The sequence below is a fragment of the Aptenodytes forsteri genome, unplaced genomic scaffold (genome assembly GCF_000699145.1).
Source record: "Aptenodytes forsteri isolate BGI_AS27 unplaced genomic scaffold, ASM69914v1 Scaffold25, whole genome shotgun sequence".
Classification (NCBI taxonomy): Eukaryota; Metazoa; Chordata; class Aves; order Sphenisciformes; family Spheniscidae; genus Aptenodytes; species Aptenodytes forsteri.
In genome coordinates, this window is record NW_008796180.1 from 536232 (window position 1) to 551138 (window position 14907).

Sequence of the window (14907 nt, forward strand, 5' to 3'; positions counted from 1 at the left end):
ATTTGTACTAGTGCACTAGAGATAAAGGGACTCATTGACTCCTGTGCAAGCAGGAATAGGTCAGTCTGGATCTCCGCAGCAGAACAAAGATAAACAACGTGTCCTTACAAAATAATATGAGCGGCAAAAAAACCCGCTGCATAAGCGTAATATCTTCATTTTTCAGTCTCACAAGGGCCTGTGAGCATTTACTTCCCCCGATTTTTCTGAGCTGCCCCCCCTAATCCAGGGTGGCAGTCTGTCGAAGTGTCATTTCAGAGCATTTTTTTCCACCATTCCCTTCTCTGCTCTCTTCCCCTTCCCGTCATTGACATGCCGTACACAGAAGCACCTCCACTTACTAAGTAAGCACAGGACCGATCCCTGAAATAAGGACTTCGATGATCAAAACACTTTAAACCCTAGAGGTGCATTATGCTGCTGTAAAGAATTATCGATCTCTTCTGCTGCGTCTTAAAATCAAAGTGACAAGTTGATTACTGAGTATAACCACTCAATTGCTGGCTTGTACACGGCTTTCCTTTTCCTCCTTTGTTCACCTGCATCTTGTCTATTCACGTTCCTTTTGTCAGGAATCTTTTTATTTCCTTTCAGCTTCCTCCGCTCTCCACGGGAGCCTCATTAAGGTGACATGAAGAGAAGCAGCAGCAGCAGCACCGTGACACGAAGAGAAGCAGCAGCAGCAGCGCTCCCAGACTGCGTTCTGCAGGGTGAAAGGCAGGGAGGGGCAGCACTGCCAGATGGACCCACGCTCCGTGCCTCTGCCTCCCCCTCGTCCACACCCCGAACCTCAGCACTGTGATTTTGGAGGAGACTGACAATGCTGAAGGTCCAAATTGTTCTGCGGGAAGAGGAAAGAAGACATGGATAGATGGAGAGGAACTAGGAGAACAGGTGGAGGAAAGAGGCTGTTCGTGGATAGATGGAGAGGAACTAGGAGGAGAACAGGTGGAGGAAAGAGGCTGTTCAAGTGAGGAAGGGGACTGTGGCTGTACGACTGGGACTCGCTTTCTGAAAGAAGCGGAGCCACCAGTCTGTTATTTCAGCAGCCTTCCAGATACTCTGACTTTCAGGGCTGAAATAGTTTGGGAATCTGGAATCTGGAAACGTCTCCCTTGTGGCCAGTCTCTTTTTTGTGCACCGACGGTAACTTTTCCCAAGCAAAACAATGGTCTTTCCTGTGAAACGAACTGACATCAGTCAGTGACCATAGTTAGCAGCGTGTCTTTGCAGCTGAGAGATGTTATCATCTGGTTTGCATTTTACACATACAGTAAACATACCTGTTAATTGGAAAATGATGTGCCATGGACAGGGACAGATATATTCAAAATGGACACTGTGTGAATGGGAGAGAAAGCCCAAAGGAAGAACCAGCTTCTTGGAAAAGGAAGGCAAAGGGTCTGACAAAAATAAGGGAGAAGCAAAAGGACCAGGCAAAGGGAGGAGAGCTCTCTGAGGCTGAGCGGGTTTGCCTGGACGAGGGGACAGAAAATGCTACGCTGCATCGGACCGGTGATCGCTCACGGAAAGCAAACGGCCAGTTCCTAAGCTGGGCCGAACTGATAAGCCCTGTAAAGGTTTAAAAAGATATACATTCACAGAGGTTTGGCCCGCAAAGTATGACTTCTTCCTTTTAGATACATTTCTAATGAATGTCCATTCAGATGCTACACGAGTTCGGGTATAAATTGTGCCAAACCCCTACTGTCCCTTTTGAAAATTTATTTCAAGGTCCTTATCCAATACATATCAATGCACTATTGGATCTCATCCGAAGTATAACTATATCTAATTATCAGCCATTGGAACTACTTCTGTATTAAACCATAAAATTGAGATAGGATTGAAACGTCTTATGATTCCAATGGCTAAATGCAGCAGTAACATAAATAATGCTGTAAATTACACGCAAAATGAAAACTTGGTCAGAAAATATATGATGTAATTTGTGCTTAGGGGTAAATTGGTCCCTGGCTGCCCAGGATAGGGAAGGTATGACCTGCATCAGGCTGAAGTATATGGCTGTGAGTCAGAATCTCTGTCATTATTACAGAAAAAAAAATGACGTACCTTAAAATACTTCAAAAAGCCAGCATCCTCACGAGATTTATTGCAGTCTGACCCCCTCTGCCGGTCACCCGCTTGCTGCCTGTGTCCCAGGGTCGGCACCTCAAAATAGACTCCGAGATTTGTAGAAATGATAGGAGCAAGCAAGTGGAAAATGATAGGTACCAGCGTAAAAGGGATGGAGAGGCAATTCGGGGCCACCGACACTTGGCACCGGTAGCGTGAGAACATAGATAGCATCGTGACACAACCCCAACCCCAGGTGACCGGGTTTGGGTTTAGGATATGAGCCAGTAAAGCCAGTACTAGCAACAGTGTAGAAAGGAAAGAGGTCTGATAACCGGCATTTGGGTGAACTACCAGGGTTTTAGTAAAAGTTGCTTTTGTGTCTCTCCGCGTTTCATCTGCTTCTGTCAAGATGCAAAGCAGTAAAAGAAGAAAAATGTAATTTAGAATGAGGACGTACGGGAAAAGGTTGGGGCGGGGGAAAGCATTTTCTTGAAAAACAATTGGACTTTTCCTGAGGAAGCAAGTGTTCAGTTAAAAACGAGCCTCATTTTGATGGAATGTTGGATTGTCAAAATTGGGATAAAGCTATGCCAGGAACGTTGAGATATACTACAGTAATCAATAATGTCAAAACATGTACAGTACCAAGTGTTTTTAAAATAACATTTTATCATCCCAAGCGAGGAGGTTTTCAGCTTTTTCTCCTAGCCTAGGAAAAAAAGTGTTGATACACTGGACGTTCCTACGACACAGGAGAAATTCAGCCAGCTCTAGGCTTTTAGATCAGTACTGCCGGGAACGGATACAAACAAATAGATCCCATACAGCTCGTTTTACTTTCCTGATTCATTCTCGTTATCCCATACCGTCCTTTGGCCTTCATGATATATTCCCATGCTGTGAGGAGCCACCGGGGATCAACCAGTTAAATATGCCCTTTCTGTTAAACAGAAACAGCCCCGCTACCCATGGGGATACCATGTTGCATGCTAAAAGTTATTCAGAGATGTGCTTAAGTACTTTGTTAGACAGAAGCTTCAGAAAGCAATTGAAAGCCTGCAAACAGCTCCTTTAAGACCCCATCAGTTCCTCCAATTTATTTCTTTAAGAACGAACAGACATCTTTTCCAAAGATTTTCTCCATATAGCTTTTATTTTTATTTGCTGTTATTTTCTTTTACAGGTTTTTTAAATAACGCTTACCCATATAGTACATATCTGTTTGAACCTAGATTGATAAAACGTTTGTGTAGAATCAAAACAGTCAAACATTTTGAAGTCTCTGTTACTCTAAATATTCTTAAAACTCTATGTAAACTTCTCCGGGCTTTCTATTGCTTCAGATATTCAGCAGGAAACACAGTCTAATACAGCTGGATAATAAACCTTTCCCCATTTGTGTTTGCATGGAAAAAAAGATCCGTTAATCATAAATTGAAAATCCTGAAGCAGAAACAGAAATAGCAACTGGATAATCTGTGCACAAAGCATTGTAATATCCCAAGGCACTTAGTTTTGAGTCACAATGGTTTGGTTTAAGAACAGGCTCTTCTTGTTAAATCAAGAAGGTTTAGAAACATGAAAGAGAAGTAATCCACATTCCTAAGTTCCTTTAAATGAGGATGCCCAGTTTCTGACTGAGAGACCGTTTACCCTCTGTGCTGCCAAGGCAACTCAGCTACTGCTTTTCTAGGGGCTCCACGCCATACCGACCTTCCCCGTTTCGGAAATCTCAGGTTTTCCTCATCGCGAGATGGATGGAGAAAACAGTGCATGTGCCTCACCCTAGAATAAGCCGTGCTGCCTGCTTTGTTGGAAGGATGGCCCTAGACCTTCAGCTCTGCAAACAGGTATTCGGTCTCTTTATAAATGCGCCTCTTTCACTTGCTTTACGACTGACGGTGAAAGAAGAGATGTATTTTTATTTAGACTTTTTTCCTTATTAATTCTGCATTCCAGAAGCTGAGCAGGACTGAAGGCGTGATCCTAAAAGATTATAAAACGTTTCTGGTCTTTGGTTAGCAATCACAGTGCTATATTAAAGAATAAAAGCATTATAATAGAGATGTATCAGCCAAGTACAGAAAACTGCCGTACTACATCCCATCACTTGGATCCCTATCTGAATGAACAGTTACGTGGCCAATGCTGTTCTAAAGAACTGGCACCACATTCAACTAAATTACGAATTACAGGATTTGTAACTCTTTTGACAAGCATATATACTTGATCCAAGGCAGAGGACTCAAGTTTGATGACGGTGACGCAGTTTCAGGATGTGGATGTCTGACCTGATTTATGCGTTGGTCATATGCTGCATGGAATAGAAAGCTCAGAATTACCGTCCTAGTGGCATAGTCAGTCTTGTCTGGGTGATCTTAGCATGAATTAAGCCTATACAGTGAATTTTGGTCTATTCTATGCTGCGGCCTCTGCCACGTAGTCTACAGAGCAGATAGGAATTCAGGATTATTCCAGGCGATGACAAAAAACATGGTCATCAAACACCTGCTTATTGGACTCTTCAAAGGTCTCACTGCAGAGTGGGCACTCCAGAAGATGGCTCTGCACATGGACTTCATACTGACTTGTTTCAATATCTTCAGGAAATACTTCATCGCATATGGGGCATTTCCTTATCGAAGCCTGAAGTACAAAGTAATTGCGGATAAAGTCAGCTTTAAAATTATATTCAAAGAGAAGAAACAGAGAAGTTTAGTAGCCAGATACTATCACTTTTGGACAAGTCTTCCTGACTTCTAACACTCTCAAGTTTTCAAATGTCTCCAGGCTTCTCTAAATAGCACTCAAAAGCCAAGAGCTTCTGAGAGGTACTCTAACTTTCCATCCTACATAGCACATGTCCATGTCTCCAATATGAAATAAGGTAGTTAGTTAGCAGCTGCATGCTGCTCATTCTGACATTAGATGCTGCCAAGAGCTGGTCCTTAAAGATTAAGGTCCACAGAGTATCCTTTCTCTTCCTTAAGACATACAATTCTTATTAATTCTACGCGTTAAGCATATGTGGCTCCATTTTGTTGTCCGCTACCTTACCAGGACTAAACCAGTAAGTAGACAATTGGCTACAGAGCTGAACTTGGAGCTTTTTATTTCAAACCACTAATTCGTGTCCATAAACCACTAATTCATGTCCAGCCGTGTCCGCTTTACTTACTATGTCTGCAGCTCCTGCCCCCAGGTTTGCTCCTGCAGCTGGAAAAAGAAGAAGTCAATTTAGCCACAGCAAAATCATTAACAACGTCATGTGCTGATAACTAGTAATTCTTGAAACATGAGGACGTGGCTCTGGATCTAAACCTCTATATTTAGGACTATGGAAACTGGACATAAGCCACAGAACTAGCTGTCTCACAGCTGAATAAACTAGCTACTAGTTGTCTCTCTTGGCAGAAGATGAACAGACAGCTGATCGCTTAAGTCAACTCTTAACACCTGGCAGCATTTTGCAGCTGCCAAGTCATCTGCACGCATGCAAAGCTGCACAGGGGTGCTGCTAATAACGTCTTTTCTACAGCATTCGATTCGAGAGGGAGGATAATTTGCTGAGACTCTAACTGCCATGTATTTGCGGTTTAAGACAGAATGCCAAGTAATCTCACCACAATATGGATTTCCAAACAGAAGGCCTCCTACTTCAGGAGCTGGAATTGGAGCTTGAGCTTGTGAAACAACAGAGAAGGAAGAAACCTCCTGCGAGAGATGCCTCAGGAGTCTGTCATTCTCTTCCCTTAGTTTCTGCAAAGGGACAGAGGGGCAGAATGAATTTCCAGAAGCTCAGGAGACCATTTCAGGCAAAAGTCATGCTTTGCACTAACACAGATCCTCTTATAGCAGAATCAAAATTGCTCTGAACTTCTTTTAGGTAGCTCAGTGTTAGTCCTGCTTGACCGAATGGGAAAGTGAGGTAAGGAAGGGCAAGGATCTATTCTGTGGCCTGCTCAGAAAGGCAAACAAGATGATCACAACAGAGTAATACACTTTAAAAGACAGAAGACTATCCTGAAGTCATGCAGAGTAAGGAACAAAACTGAGCAGTCATTGCTTAGACTGGACAAAAAGGCTACGTCCATTTAAACGAGTAAGTCCGTTCATTTCAGTGGCGTCAGAATTAAGCTAACATTAGGCGTTTTTGAAAATCCCCATGCTATTATGGGCAAAGCAGCCTATTCTGTGGCGGGGGAAAAAGGCGCAAGATTTTGGACCCTTCCTCTCAGGCTGTACAGTCCTGGCAGCAACAACATACCGTGAGTGTACGCACGCGGTCATTTGTACGCGCCTGCAGACAGCCTGGCAGCCTGGCTTTAGGTGATGGTCCACGTGCAGGCACAATTAGTGATCCGTTTGGTAGAAGGGTTAATGGAACTGAACACTAGACCGAGAGACTAGTGTCATATTCCATACAGGAGAAAGGCGAGGCAGTTGTGCCAAGTTCTCACCTGATTTTCCTCATCGGCTTCATTCTTTTTTGCCTGCAGAATCTGAAACAAACGCTTCTGCTCCTCAAGTTCTTTCATTAAGTTGCGGTTTTGTTGCTATGAAGGAAGAGGGTTACTTGGTAAATCGTGGGAAACCGGCAAATACAACGATGACAGCTCCAAGAACCGAAGCCGTCATATACTAGCTGCCTCCTGCTGCATTTGTTACCAACAAACAAACCTTCGCTTTCACTGGGAGTCTTACCATTTCATAGTTTGTCACCTAGGATATCTCCACGTCACCACTCACGCTCTGTATTTTCATTACAACATGTGAGATGACACATGACCTCTGAAGGGCACATATGACAGGTCAAACAAAGACGGAGGTTGAAGAAAAGGGACTCACAGCTGTAAAATCCACCCTGGCAGGTGAGAGCTATCCAAGTCTGCCAGGTTTCCCGGTGCTGTGAGACTTGCATTGACAATGGGTAGCCAGCACATCCGTAGGAATTAAATCTTGTAGCTGACTCGAATTAAATCAGTAAATTAGATAAGCTAGAGTACTTAGGGATTCTGCACTCGTTCTCAAATATCACTCAAAGAATCCTGAACATTTGGCATCACAGCAGAGGTAATCCCATCATCTATTTTAGGCATCTAATTTTCAATGCCAAAGTCGGAGTAGAGCCTCCAAAAGCTTCCCGAGTAGCACATCCAGAGAGAGAAGCACCTTTAGAAGGTCACTCAGGGCAACAGGCTAAAGGTGATGTGATGGCCTCAGTCATTGCCAATGATGGTTTCTTCAGTAGAAAGAAATGCCACGGCACGCTGCCCTTTTCTTTTATATCCCTCACACTCCTTCAAGGAGTGATTTCCAATGCTGAGGTTTGTGGATTACTTCTAAAAAGTCTGCAGCAGTTACTGAAGAAAAACAAGCCTTTTGTCCATAACCTTAAATTTGTTATAGTCATCTGCAACATCACAGGGAAATCGTGATGGTTCTGCAAATCGAAAGAAGGTGGAAAACGATGCTGCCGGTGACCCTCAGCTCCCCTGCACAGGTACCAGCAGGTTCCGTACAATACGGCAGAGCTCCGTGCTCAGCGCTTTTGGGACCATCTCCCCAGCTGCACCCCCAGAAATGCTGGGCACCCGCCCATTCTGCAGACAGCGGGACAGACAAAGTGACCGCTTGGCCTTTGACCCCTTCAAGTATTCCATGCAACGTCCAAGCTTCTTATTTTGCTCCTTCTGCACCGAAATCCCAGATTTTCACGAGCGGAGTTGCAAAAGGGGGGGTCAGAGAAGGACGTGGGGCAGAGCACCAAACTACAGACCTTTGTATTGTTTACAGCTTGTTTTGGTGCATTCTGAGTCTATTGCATCTATTTTCTTGATTATTAAATGCTAAATTTGATATATTAAAGATGAGAAAGAGACAAAACCATCAACAGACAGAAGACCAGCAAGGTTGCTGTCTCACACCAATTACTAGTCAAGCTTCCTGTTGGAGGTAAAATAAACACCATGTAGTCTGGGCAGATTTAGGGTAACTTGTATTTACCCACAAGTCCCAGTCCTGAAACAATTTTGCTTAGATGCAATGATTTGCAATCAGCCAAATATCAATCCTGAATTCCCACTGATTTACTTTTATCCCTTGAGCTGACTCAAAAGCGATCAAGACAGAGACTGAATTTTCCTGCTAGAGAGAATCAGAATTGCAATGTCTAGTTATACAGACGTTTTCTTCCAAAACTAAAACATATGTGTATACTATAAGAATATATGTATACTATAAGAATCTGTCAGATGGTGTGTTCACAGAACCACCTATGTGGACACCCACGCCATCAGGGACATTTTCTGTCATGGAATCCCCTAGATTCTCGTAAGATTGAGCAGCATTTGTCTCTGCTCACTGCCAAGGATGCCTCAGCCTCTCCGCCCTGGGTCCCCCAAGCACCGCGATACTCAGGGAAGGCTTTACCTGTTGAGTTCTAGTCAGGCGTAACTGGCGATTCTCTTCCTTTAAGCTTTCAAGCTGCTCTGTCTTGTCACGGTCCATATGAGACAGGTTTTCCACTTCTTTCTCGTAATTCAACGCTTGAGACTAGGGAGAAAGCAGGGTGCGCAGAAAGTGAAAATCGAAGAGCTCCGAGTGAGGAGCACAGGCACCCTGGCAGTGCTCAGAACCCGTGGCTGCTTACATTTTTTTTCTGCAAACGTTTTCCCGTTAAAACCTTTGTAGAAACTGAGAATAGCTGCATGGGGATGTACGGGAGCTGACGTATTCGTCAGAACACCGTATTCATTCATACGTTCTCTGAGGAGCTTTCTAAGCTTCAACATGACACTTCTAGTCTGGGAAGTCAGAGAACAAAGAGAAAAACAGACTCTCCAGCCAGATGGTTAGCCCATCGTTCTGGGTCTCCTACGTCCCAGACCTAACAACCAAGCTATTTTCAGTCTACCTTCTGCCTTCACATACCTCCCAGCTAGAAGTCTTGTTTTCACCCAAGTACTGAACATAATTTTAGAATGTTTTTCAAAACGGAAGCGTTTTCTGCCTGGATCCTCAGCTAGCAGGAGGTAAACAACAGTCTGATTTTGGTCAACTTAATGAGCATGCAAAGGGGATGTTTTTACGGAATGAAATCCTTACAGTTTCTCTTAGCACATCCCGCTCTACCCTTCCTTCCAGAACACAGATTTCTTGAGGTTTCCTGGAGGTCAAATCATATCAAAGGTTGACATTTTCCTAAAGAACCCAGGTAACCAAAAAAGAAACTCATACACCACGTATTGGCTCAAAATTGCTCAGTTCTCTGTCAGAGGCAAAGCAAAGCAAAAGAGGGCAGCTATATGTTTGCTACCTGCAGCTGGTCCATGCGATCCAAGGCTGTTTTCAGTCTGGTTTCCAGGCGTTCCTTGTCAGAGGTCACATTCTGAATTTGCTCTTTGAGTCTACTCAGAACAAATCAAAACACACCGTACCTTCACGGATGGAAATTGCATCCATAAAGGCAAGGTGCTTACATGAAATCCTGTTTTGAGATGTGCTGTAAATACACTTACTGGTGCAGCTCTGCCTCCCTGCAGTCATCCAGCTCCTTTAGATGTTTATTTTCCTTTTTCAGGGAATTCAGCTCCAGCTCCAGTTTCTCTGTGTTGCACCTTAGAGACTCTAAACTGTTCTGCAGCTCCTGAAAATCACAGTGAGGTCGATAGGAGGTAAACGGGACCCAAGCAATAGTCCTGCTCTGCACTGGTACTGCAAAGATCCCCCACATGCAACATTTCCAGGCAGCCCATCTGAAGGAGGGAAATCTCTCCTTTGCATCCTGACTACTCTTTCAGACCCCGTTTAATTTACGTTAAGCCCTGAGCAAAACCGAAGGAGGAAAAGATAACGGTAATGGGATTTTGGGACAGCCTACAAAACATTTTTGAACACTCCCCTTCCCACATGTTCCTGACTTCTGTGTCTGCTGACGCCTCTCCTTCATCGTTGTTGTTCTTATCACAGTAGAGGTGGTGTATGATTTGGTAAAGGATTAAACAGATAATATGGGGAGAAACCTCTTTAATTTTCTCCTGGAAGCATACAGTGGAACAAGACCTGACTCAGTCCCTCTTCAGCTTTCAGACTTAAAGCTTCTGACTTATTATATTAACTTTTTTTGTTTACTTGTGTCTTGTTGAGCTCTTCCTGCAGATCGATGTTTTGCTTCTGGAGACTTGCACAGCTCGCTTTCAGCTCCTCATTTTCTTTATGCAAATTTCTGTTTTGTAGTTCAATCTCTTCCACTTCTCCCTGGCAAGCAGCAAAGTCGTTCGGTCATAACAGAAGCACTGAAAAGCTACATTCCAAATCGCACAGCGCGAAGAGCAAAGAAAGATGAGCTCTGCAAAAGGGAACACGGTGTACCTCCCCGTGCTTTCACTACTAGCGCAGACCAGACTGCTACTTCACTCTCCCCAGCCTGTCCAAAGCTGACCATCAACCCAATTCTTGAATACCGAGCACATGCTACCCCTGACCTTCGGAGATGCTCAATGCTTTCTGCGTCCACAGAGGTCAGCAGAGGCAGAGGTTTGGGGCTTTTTGCAGTTTGTTAGATTAGGACCATGTGCGCAGTGTAGTCGTTAACAAAAGGGCTGCACACAAGACACTGCAAAATAAGAGTGCTTGGCTTCACAGCACCTCAATTATCGTCCACGTGCATGCTCTTACTCCCATCTAATGGGAGACTGTTTCCCTGAAAATGACATTCGCATTTAAAAATATGCAAAAGGCCCTGAAACACTATGTATTAAGTGGCCCCCCGTTACAAAGAGCTCACAATCTAAGTAAACTGGTCTGATAAATGGCAGGTAGAGAAACAAAGGCTGCCCAGATTTGCGTGACAGGTCAGCAGCAAAGCCAAGAATAGAATCCAAGTCTGCCGAGTTCTAGCTTGGCATCCGATTTACCAGATCGCTCCATGTTAGCAATGAGTGCATGCCAATAAAAGCAGAAGCAGTAAAAAGCAGGGGAAGAGGGGACACACACCTGTGTGGTAACCACCAGGATATCGTCCTCGGTCTCTGCTCTGAACTGGAAAGGCACACTGGCTCCCCGCACCACGCCATCCTGGTCGACGTAGCAGAACTGGTAGTATTCATCATCTTTCGGTAGGTAGTAAGCTTCGGACAAACACAACAACCCCATCATACGCAGCTTCTAATTATTCAAGCCTCTTAACTACATAGCGCAGAAAGCGAGAACCTCAGAAAGCTGAGACATCCTAGCTCAGCATCGTTCCTGCACCACCAGTAACTCCTTGTGCCAGTGATAAGAACGCAAACAATATCGCTCAGTCAGGACGGCAGAATTTAGCAGGTTCACAATTTTGTGATTTATTATGGGATTTGAAATAAGTCTCCCAAAGCATGGTCCTACAGATACTCTGTAATTCCGAACGTAGTGCTTATTGGTGGCCGCAAAGCGGGAGTCCGCGTGTGCGTGCCTGTGTGTGCAACGTGCCCGTACATCCCCCGAGCGACCCAAGCTCCCGGCTCACCTTTGAACTGGATCTGTTGCTGCACAGCGGTATCACTGCGGGCGTCGCTGGGCAGAGGAGCCCACATGAATGTGTAATATTCCCGGGTCGTTTTCCATCCCACCTGCAACAGCAAAATTGTTATATGGCGTCACACAGTTCATGTTTATCCTATGGTAATGGGACTGTATTTCCACACAGATCAGTTACTGGGAGGACTTTTGCACTGATATCCTGACTTCTGAGAGTTGTGGTCTATGCATGAAAGGATAATCGGAGTGTTTGATTAGCCTTGAAGTTGTTCAGCTCACAACAGGTCTGGCACTTTGTCCCTAAGCACAATAAAGATGTTCCGTTACACAAGATTATTACTGAAAAAAAATTCCCCAACCCTGTCCTGTCAAAGCCAAAGCCATTTGCTTCTGCCTGCTGCTGCCTTCTCACACTTGGCACGTCTGGTTTCACAGTATTCACTTACCCGGAAGATGCCCACCCAGTCCTTCCCGCGAGGAGCGATGTTCTGTGTGAGGGTATAATAACAGGTTACGTCTCCTCCGGGAACGTAAAACTTCTCCACGTTGTTAAAGACGACCTGGGAGAAGTGGCAGTTGTCTAAGAGGACGGCAGAAGTGGGAGGCTCGTCTGAGGTCTCATCCATTGTGGAAGTCTACAAGAGGAAAGAATAAGGGGATGATCTCATCTTCAGATGCTGCCACCACGGTTGTGTCCGTGAAGGGTGTGAAGAGGTACGGCTTGTGAATGACATAGCCGTGAGGTCCAAAACCCCCTACGCACACACCAAGGTTTCTCAGCAAGGCACACGAGCTCACTGGAGTCCCTGCCGCTGTGGCCAGGCTGCTCCTGACATCCACGGCAGCTTGCGGATCCTTTTACCAGACAGGTGTAAGACTCTCTCATCTGACCCGCTGCTTCCCAACCACGGTGCCTGGTGCTCTGAGGCCGCCAGCGCGGCACAGCAGCCTCTCTCCTGCATGGGACCCCACGACCCAGACCCGCTGACCATCCTGCGGATCTGTTACATGGGAGAGGCAGCGGTGCCTTGCAGCAAGCAGGAGCACGCGTGCCTGCTGGGGGGATCCCATGCTTGAAGACCCTGCTGGAACACCGGCTGCCCCCGCATGCAGCCTCACATCATGTTTTTCATGTCATTTGACACGCCAGGCACATCCCCACCATACGTAGTTAATGTGGGGGTGCATCAGCTCTTCTGAAATCTGGAGACTAGCACACTGCTTGAGAAGAATAGAGGTTTCACCGCGTCAGCGAAATGCTCCGACAGTAGTACAAGGCAAAACCAGCAGCTTACAATCTACCGTGCTAGGAGCTCCAAGGCTCGTGCAGTCCCAGCCCTAACACGCTCCACTTTCACTGGCTGATCGCAGTGAGACACGAGACACACTCGTGCTGGCGATAAGCAAACTCAACAGCCTCCCCGTCTTCTGCATTCGAATCCAACGCCATGACTTGACCTCCAACTCCTTTCATCTTCAGCTTCCCGGCTCCAAGGGAAGAGAGGTACCTTGCTAAGCTCAGCTCCCATGGAAGAGCACAAACGGAGGAGATCCTGGTTAGGCAGGTCGTCGTAGCTCTGTCTCGCAAGCCTGTGTCATGAGGCTATTATAGCCTTGCTACTCGTGACTGCTACGCTGAAACCGCAAGATGATTCTCAGTACGAAAGGAATATGTTGTGTGACAGCAGGGTCAACAGATAGCGTTAAAGCTTTTGCACGAGCTATCTATACAGAAAACTTTGCAGTGCGTTGCGACACTACAGATCACACAACATAAATCTAGTGGGCGCATCGATCAAAACAGTATCCAAACTGCCAGGAGCCTAGGCAGGACTGGAAACAGAACACTTGATCACCCTCTTTGTCGCTGCGTCTTGCAGGCAGCCAGGCTTCAGCCCTGGCAATCCGTCAAGGGGCAGATCGCTGCTGACAAAACCCTGCCGCCAATCCCAGACAATTCAATTCCAGGAATCCAAAGCAGAACCATTCTCAGCTGAGCTTAGCGACAGCAGCAGCGAGCAAGTATTGACCTCAGAACGGAGGGAAAGTTCATCATGAACAACCATCCCACCGGAGCATTTCAGGTCACCTCCAATCCAGAAGCTTCACATGGAAATGAACTCCCTGGAACCCTGTTTTTTTTGGGTTTGTTTTTTTTTTTGGCATCATCCAGGAGATCGTCTGTATTCTGTGCCAAAGAACGGCCTGAAAACCAGGCAGAAGTTTAGACGGGGGTCGCGGGGCTGTGCTCGGAAAGGAAAAGGTATCCCACAGCTGGAAAGAGCAGTGATGACCGCACTGACACAGGCTGCCTTGGGAGGACGGAGGATTCCTCCTGCTGGGAGCGGGAGGCAGGGCAGACCCTGGGCATGGATGAGGCGCAACCCTCCAGGACACCCAGGGCTGCCGTTTCAGTTCTCTCAGTAAAACGTAGGAAATGGCGTACAATTCATCCCAGCCTCAGTCTTTATCTGGCTGCTGTCGATCTTCCCCACCCCGATGTGCCTTACGTTCCCGAACACCAGGGACCTTCCCAAACACCAGGGACCTTCCCGAACACCCACCAGGGACCTCTCGACAGCCACCAAACAGGAAAAAAAAAAAAAAAGAAAATAAACCTAAGGACAGCACCTTAATCACGTTACTGCATCGCTTCAGGAGAGGACACGAGCCCTTGCTGCCGCAAGGGTTAAAAGTAACCTGCGAAGAAAGCGAAGAGTCAGTGCCTGGATGCAGCAAAACAATGCGTCCTGCTGCAAAAAAAAAAAAAAGAAAAAAAAAAAGCGTTGGTTTCGGTGTAAATAATTGCGATCTGGAGGGAAAACAAACCCAGAGGCCGTGCAGGGTGCGCCGGCGGCAGAGTCTGCGGTTCACTTCCAGGAAAAGGCGATAGGAAGTGGAAGGGGGAGGACATTTTATTAACGTTCACATTTTCGTTACGCGAAGAGCCCCGTAAGTCATCAGCCGAGGCAGAGGAGGCCCCGCCAGGCTGCCGCTGCCCCCGCCCGAGGGGACGGGGACGGGGACAGCCACCCCTTCGGGGTGTCAGCGACCAAGGGGCAGTGCCAGCCCGGGGCCGAGGTATCACCACAGCTCACGCAGAGCGGAGCGGAATAAATTGCGCTTCCTCCGGTGTTCACGGCCCGGCCTCTCTCCGGGGACTTTCTGGGGTTTTTTGGTGGTTTGGTTTTTTTTTTTCCTTTTCTTTCGCTGTTGCCGTTTTCTTCTGTCATTAAACCTGCTGCGTCCCCAAGATGTAGAAAAACACGGATTCCCCCTTCTCAAGCGAAACCAACTTCCAGCCGCCGT

The 14907-nt window shown here is 46.2% G+C and overlaps 1 protein-coding gene across 3 annotated transcripts; it reads right to left on the minus strand.

The window, feature by feature from the left end:
- Positions 1 to 4498: 4498 nt before the first annotated feature.
- Positions 4499 to 14355, minus strand: CALCOCO2 (calcium binding and coiled-coil domain 2). Of its 3 annotated transcripts, none has more exons than XM_009287751.2 (12): positions 14230 to 14355; positions 12045 to 12233; positions 11588 to 11690; positions 11077 to 11210; positions 10213 to 10338; positions 9600 to 9727; positions 9398 to 9488; positions 8512 to 8634; positions 6540 to 6635; positions 5703 to 5838; positions 5258 to 5295; positions 4499 to 4725 (listed from the first exon to the last, which is right to left on the minus strand). In XM_009287751.2, exons 2-12 carry the CDS (start codon positions 12222 to 12224, stop codon positions 4549 to 4551), a joined length of 1332 nt encoding a protein of 443 aa, XP_009286026.1. In that variant the 5' UTR covers positions 12225 to 12233; positions 14230 to 14355; the 3' UTR covers positions 4499 to 4548. The 3 variants fall into 3 exon arrangements, with proteins under 3 accessions (XP_009286026.1, XP_009286025.1, XP_009286027.1); XM_009287750.2 differs by lacking the exon at positions 14230 to 14355 and adding an exon at positions 13107 to 13695; XM_009287752.2 differs by lacking the exon at positions 14230 to 14355 and adding an exon at positions 12366 to 12524.
- Positions 14356 to 14907: the final 552 nt, after the last annotated feature.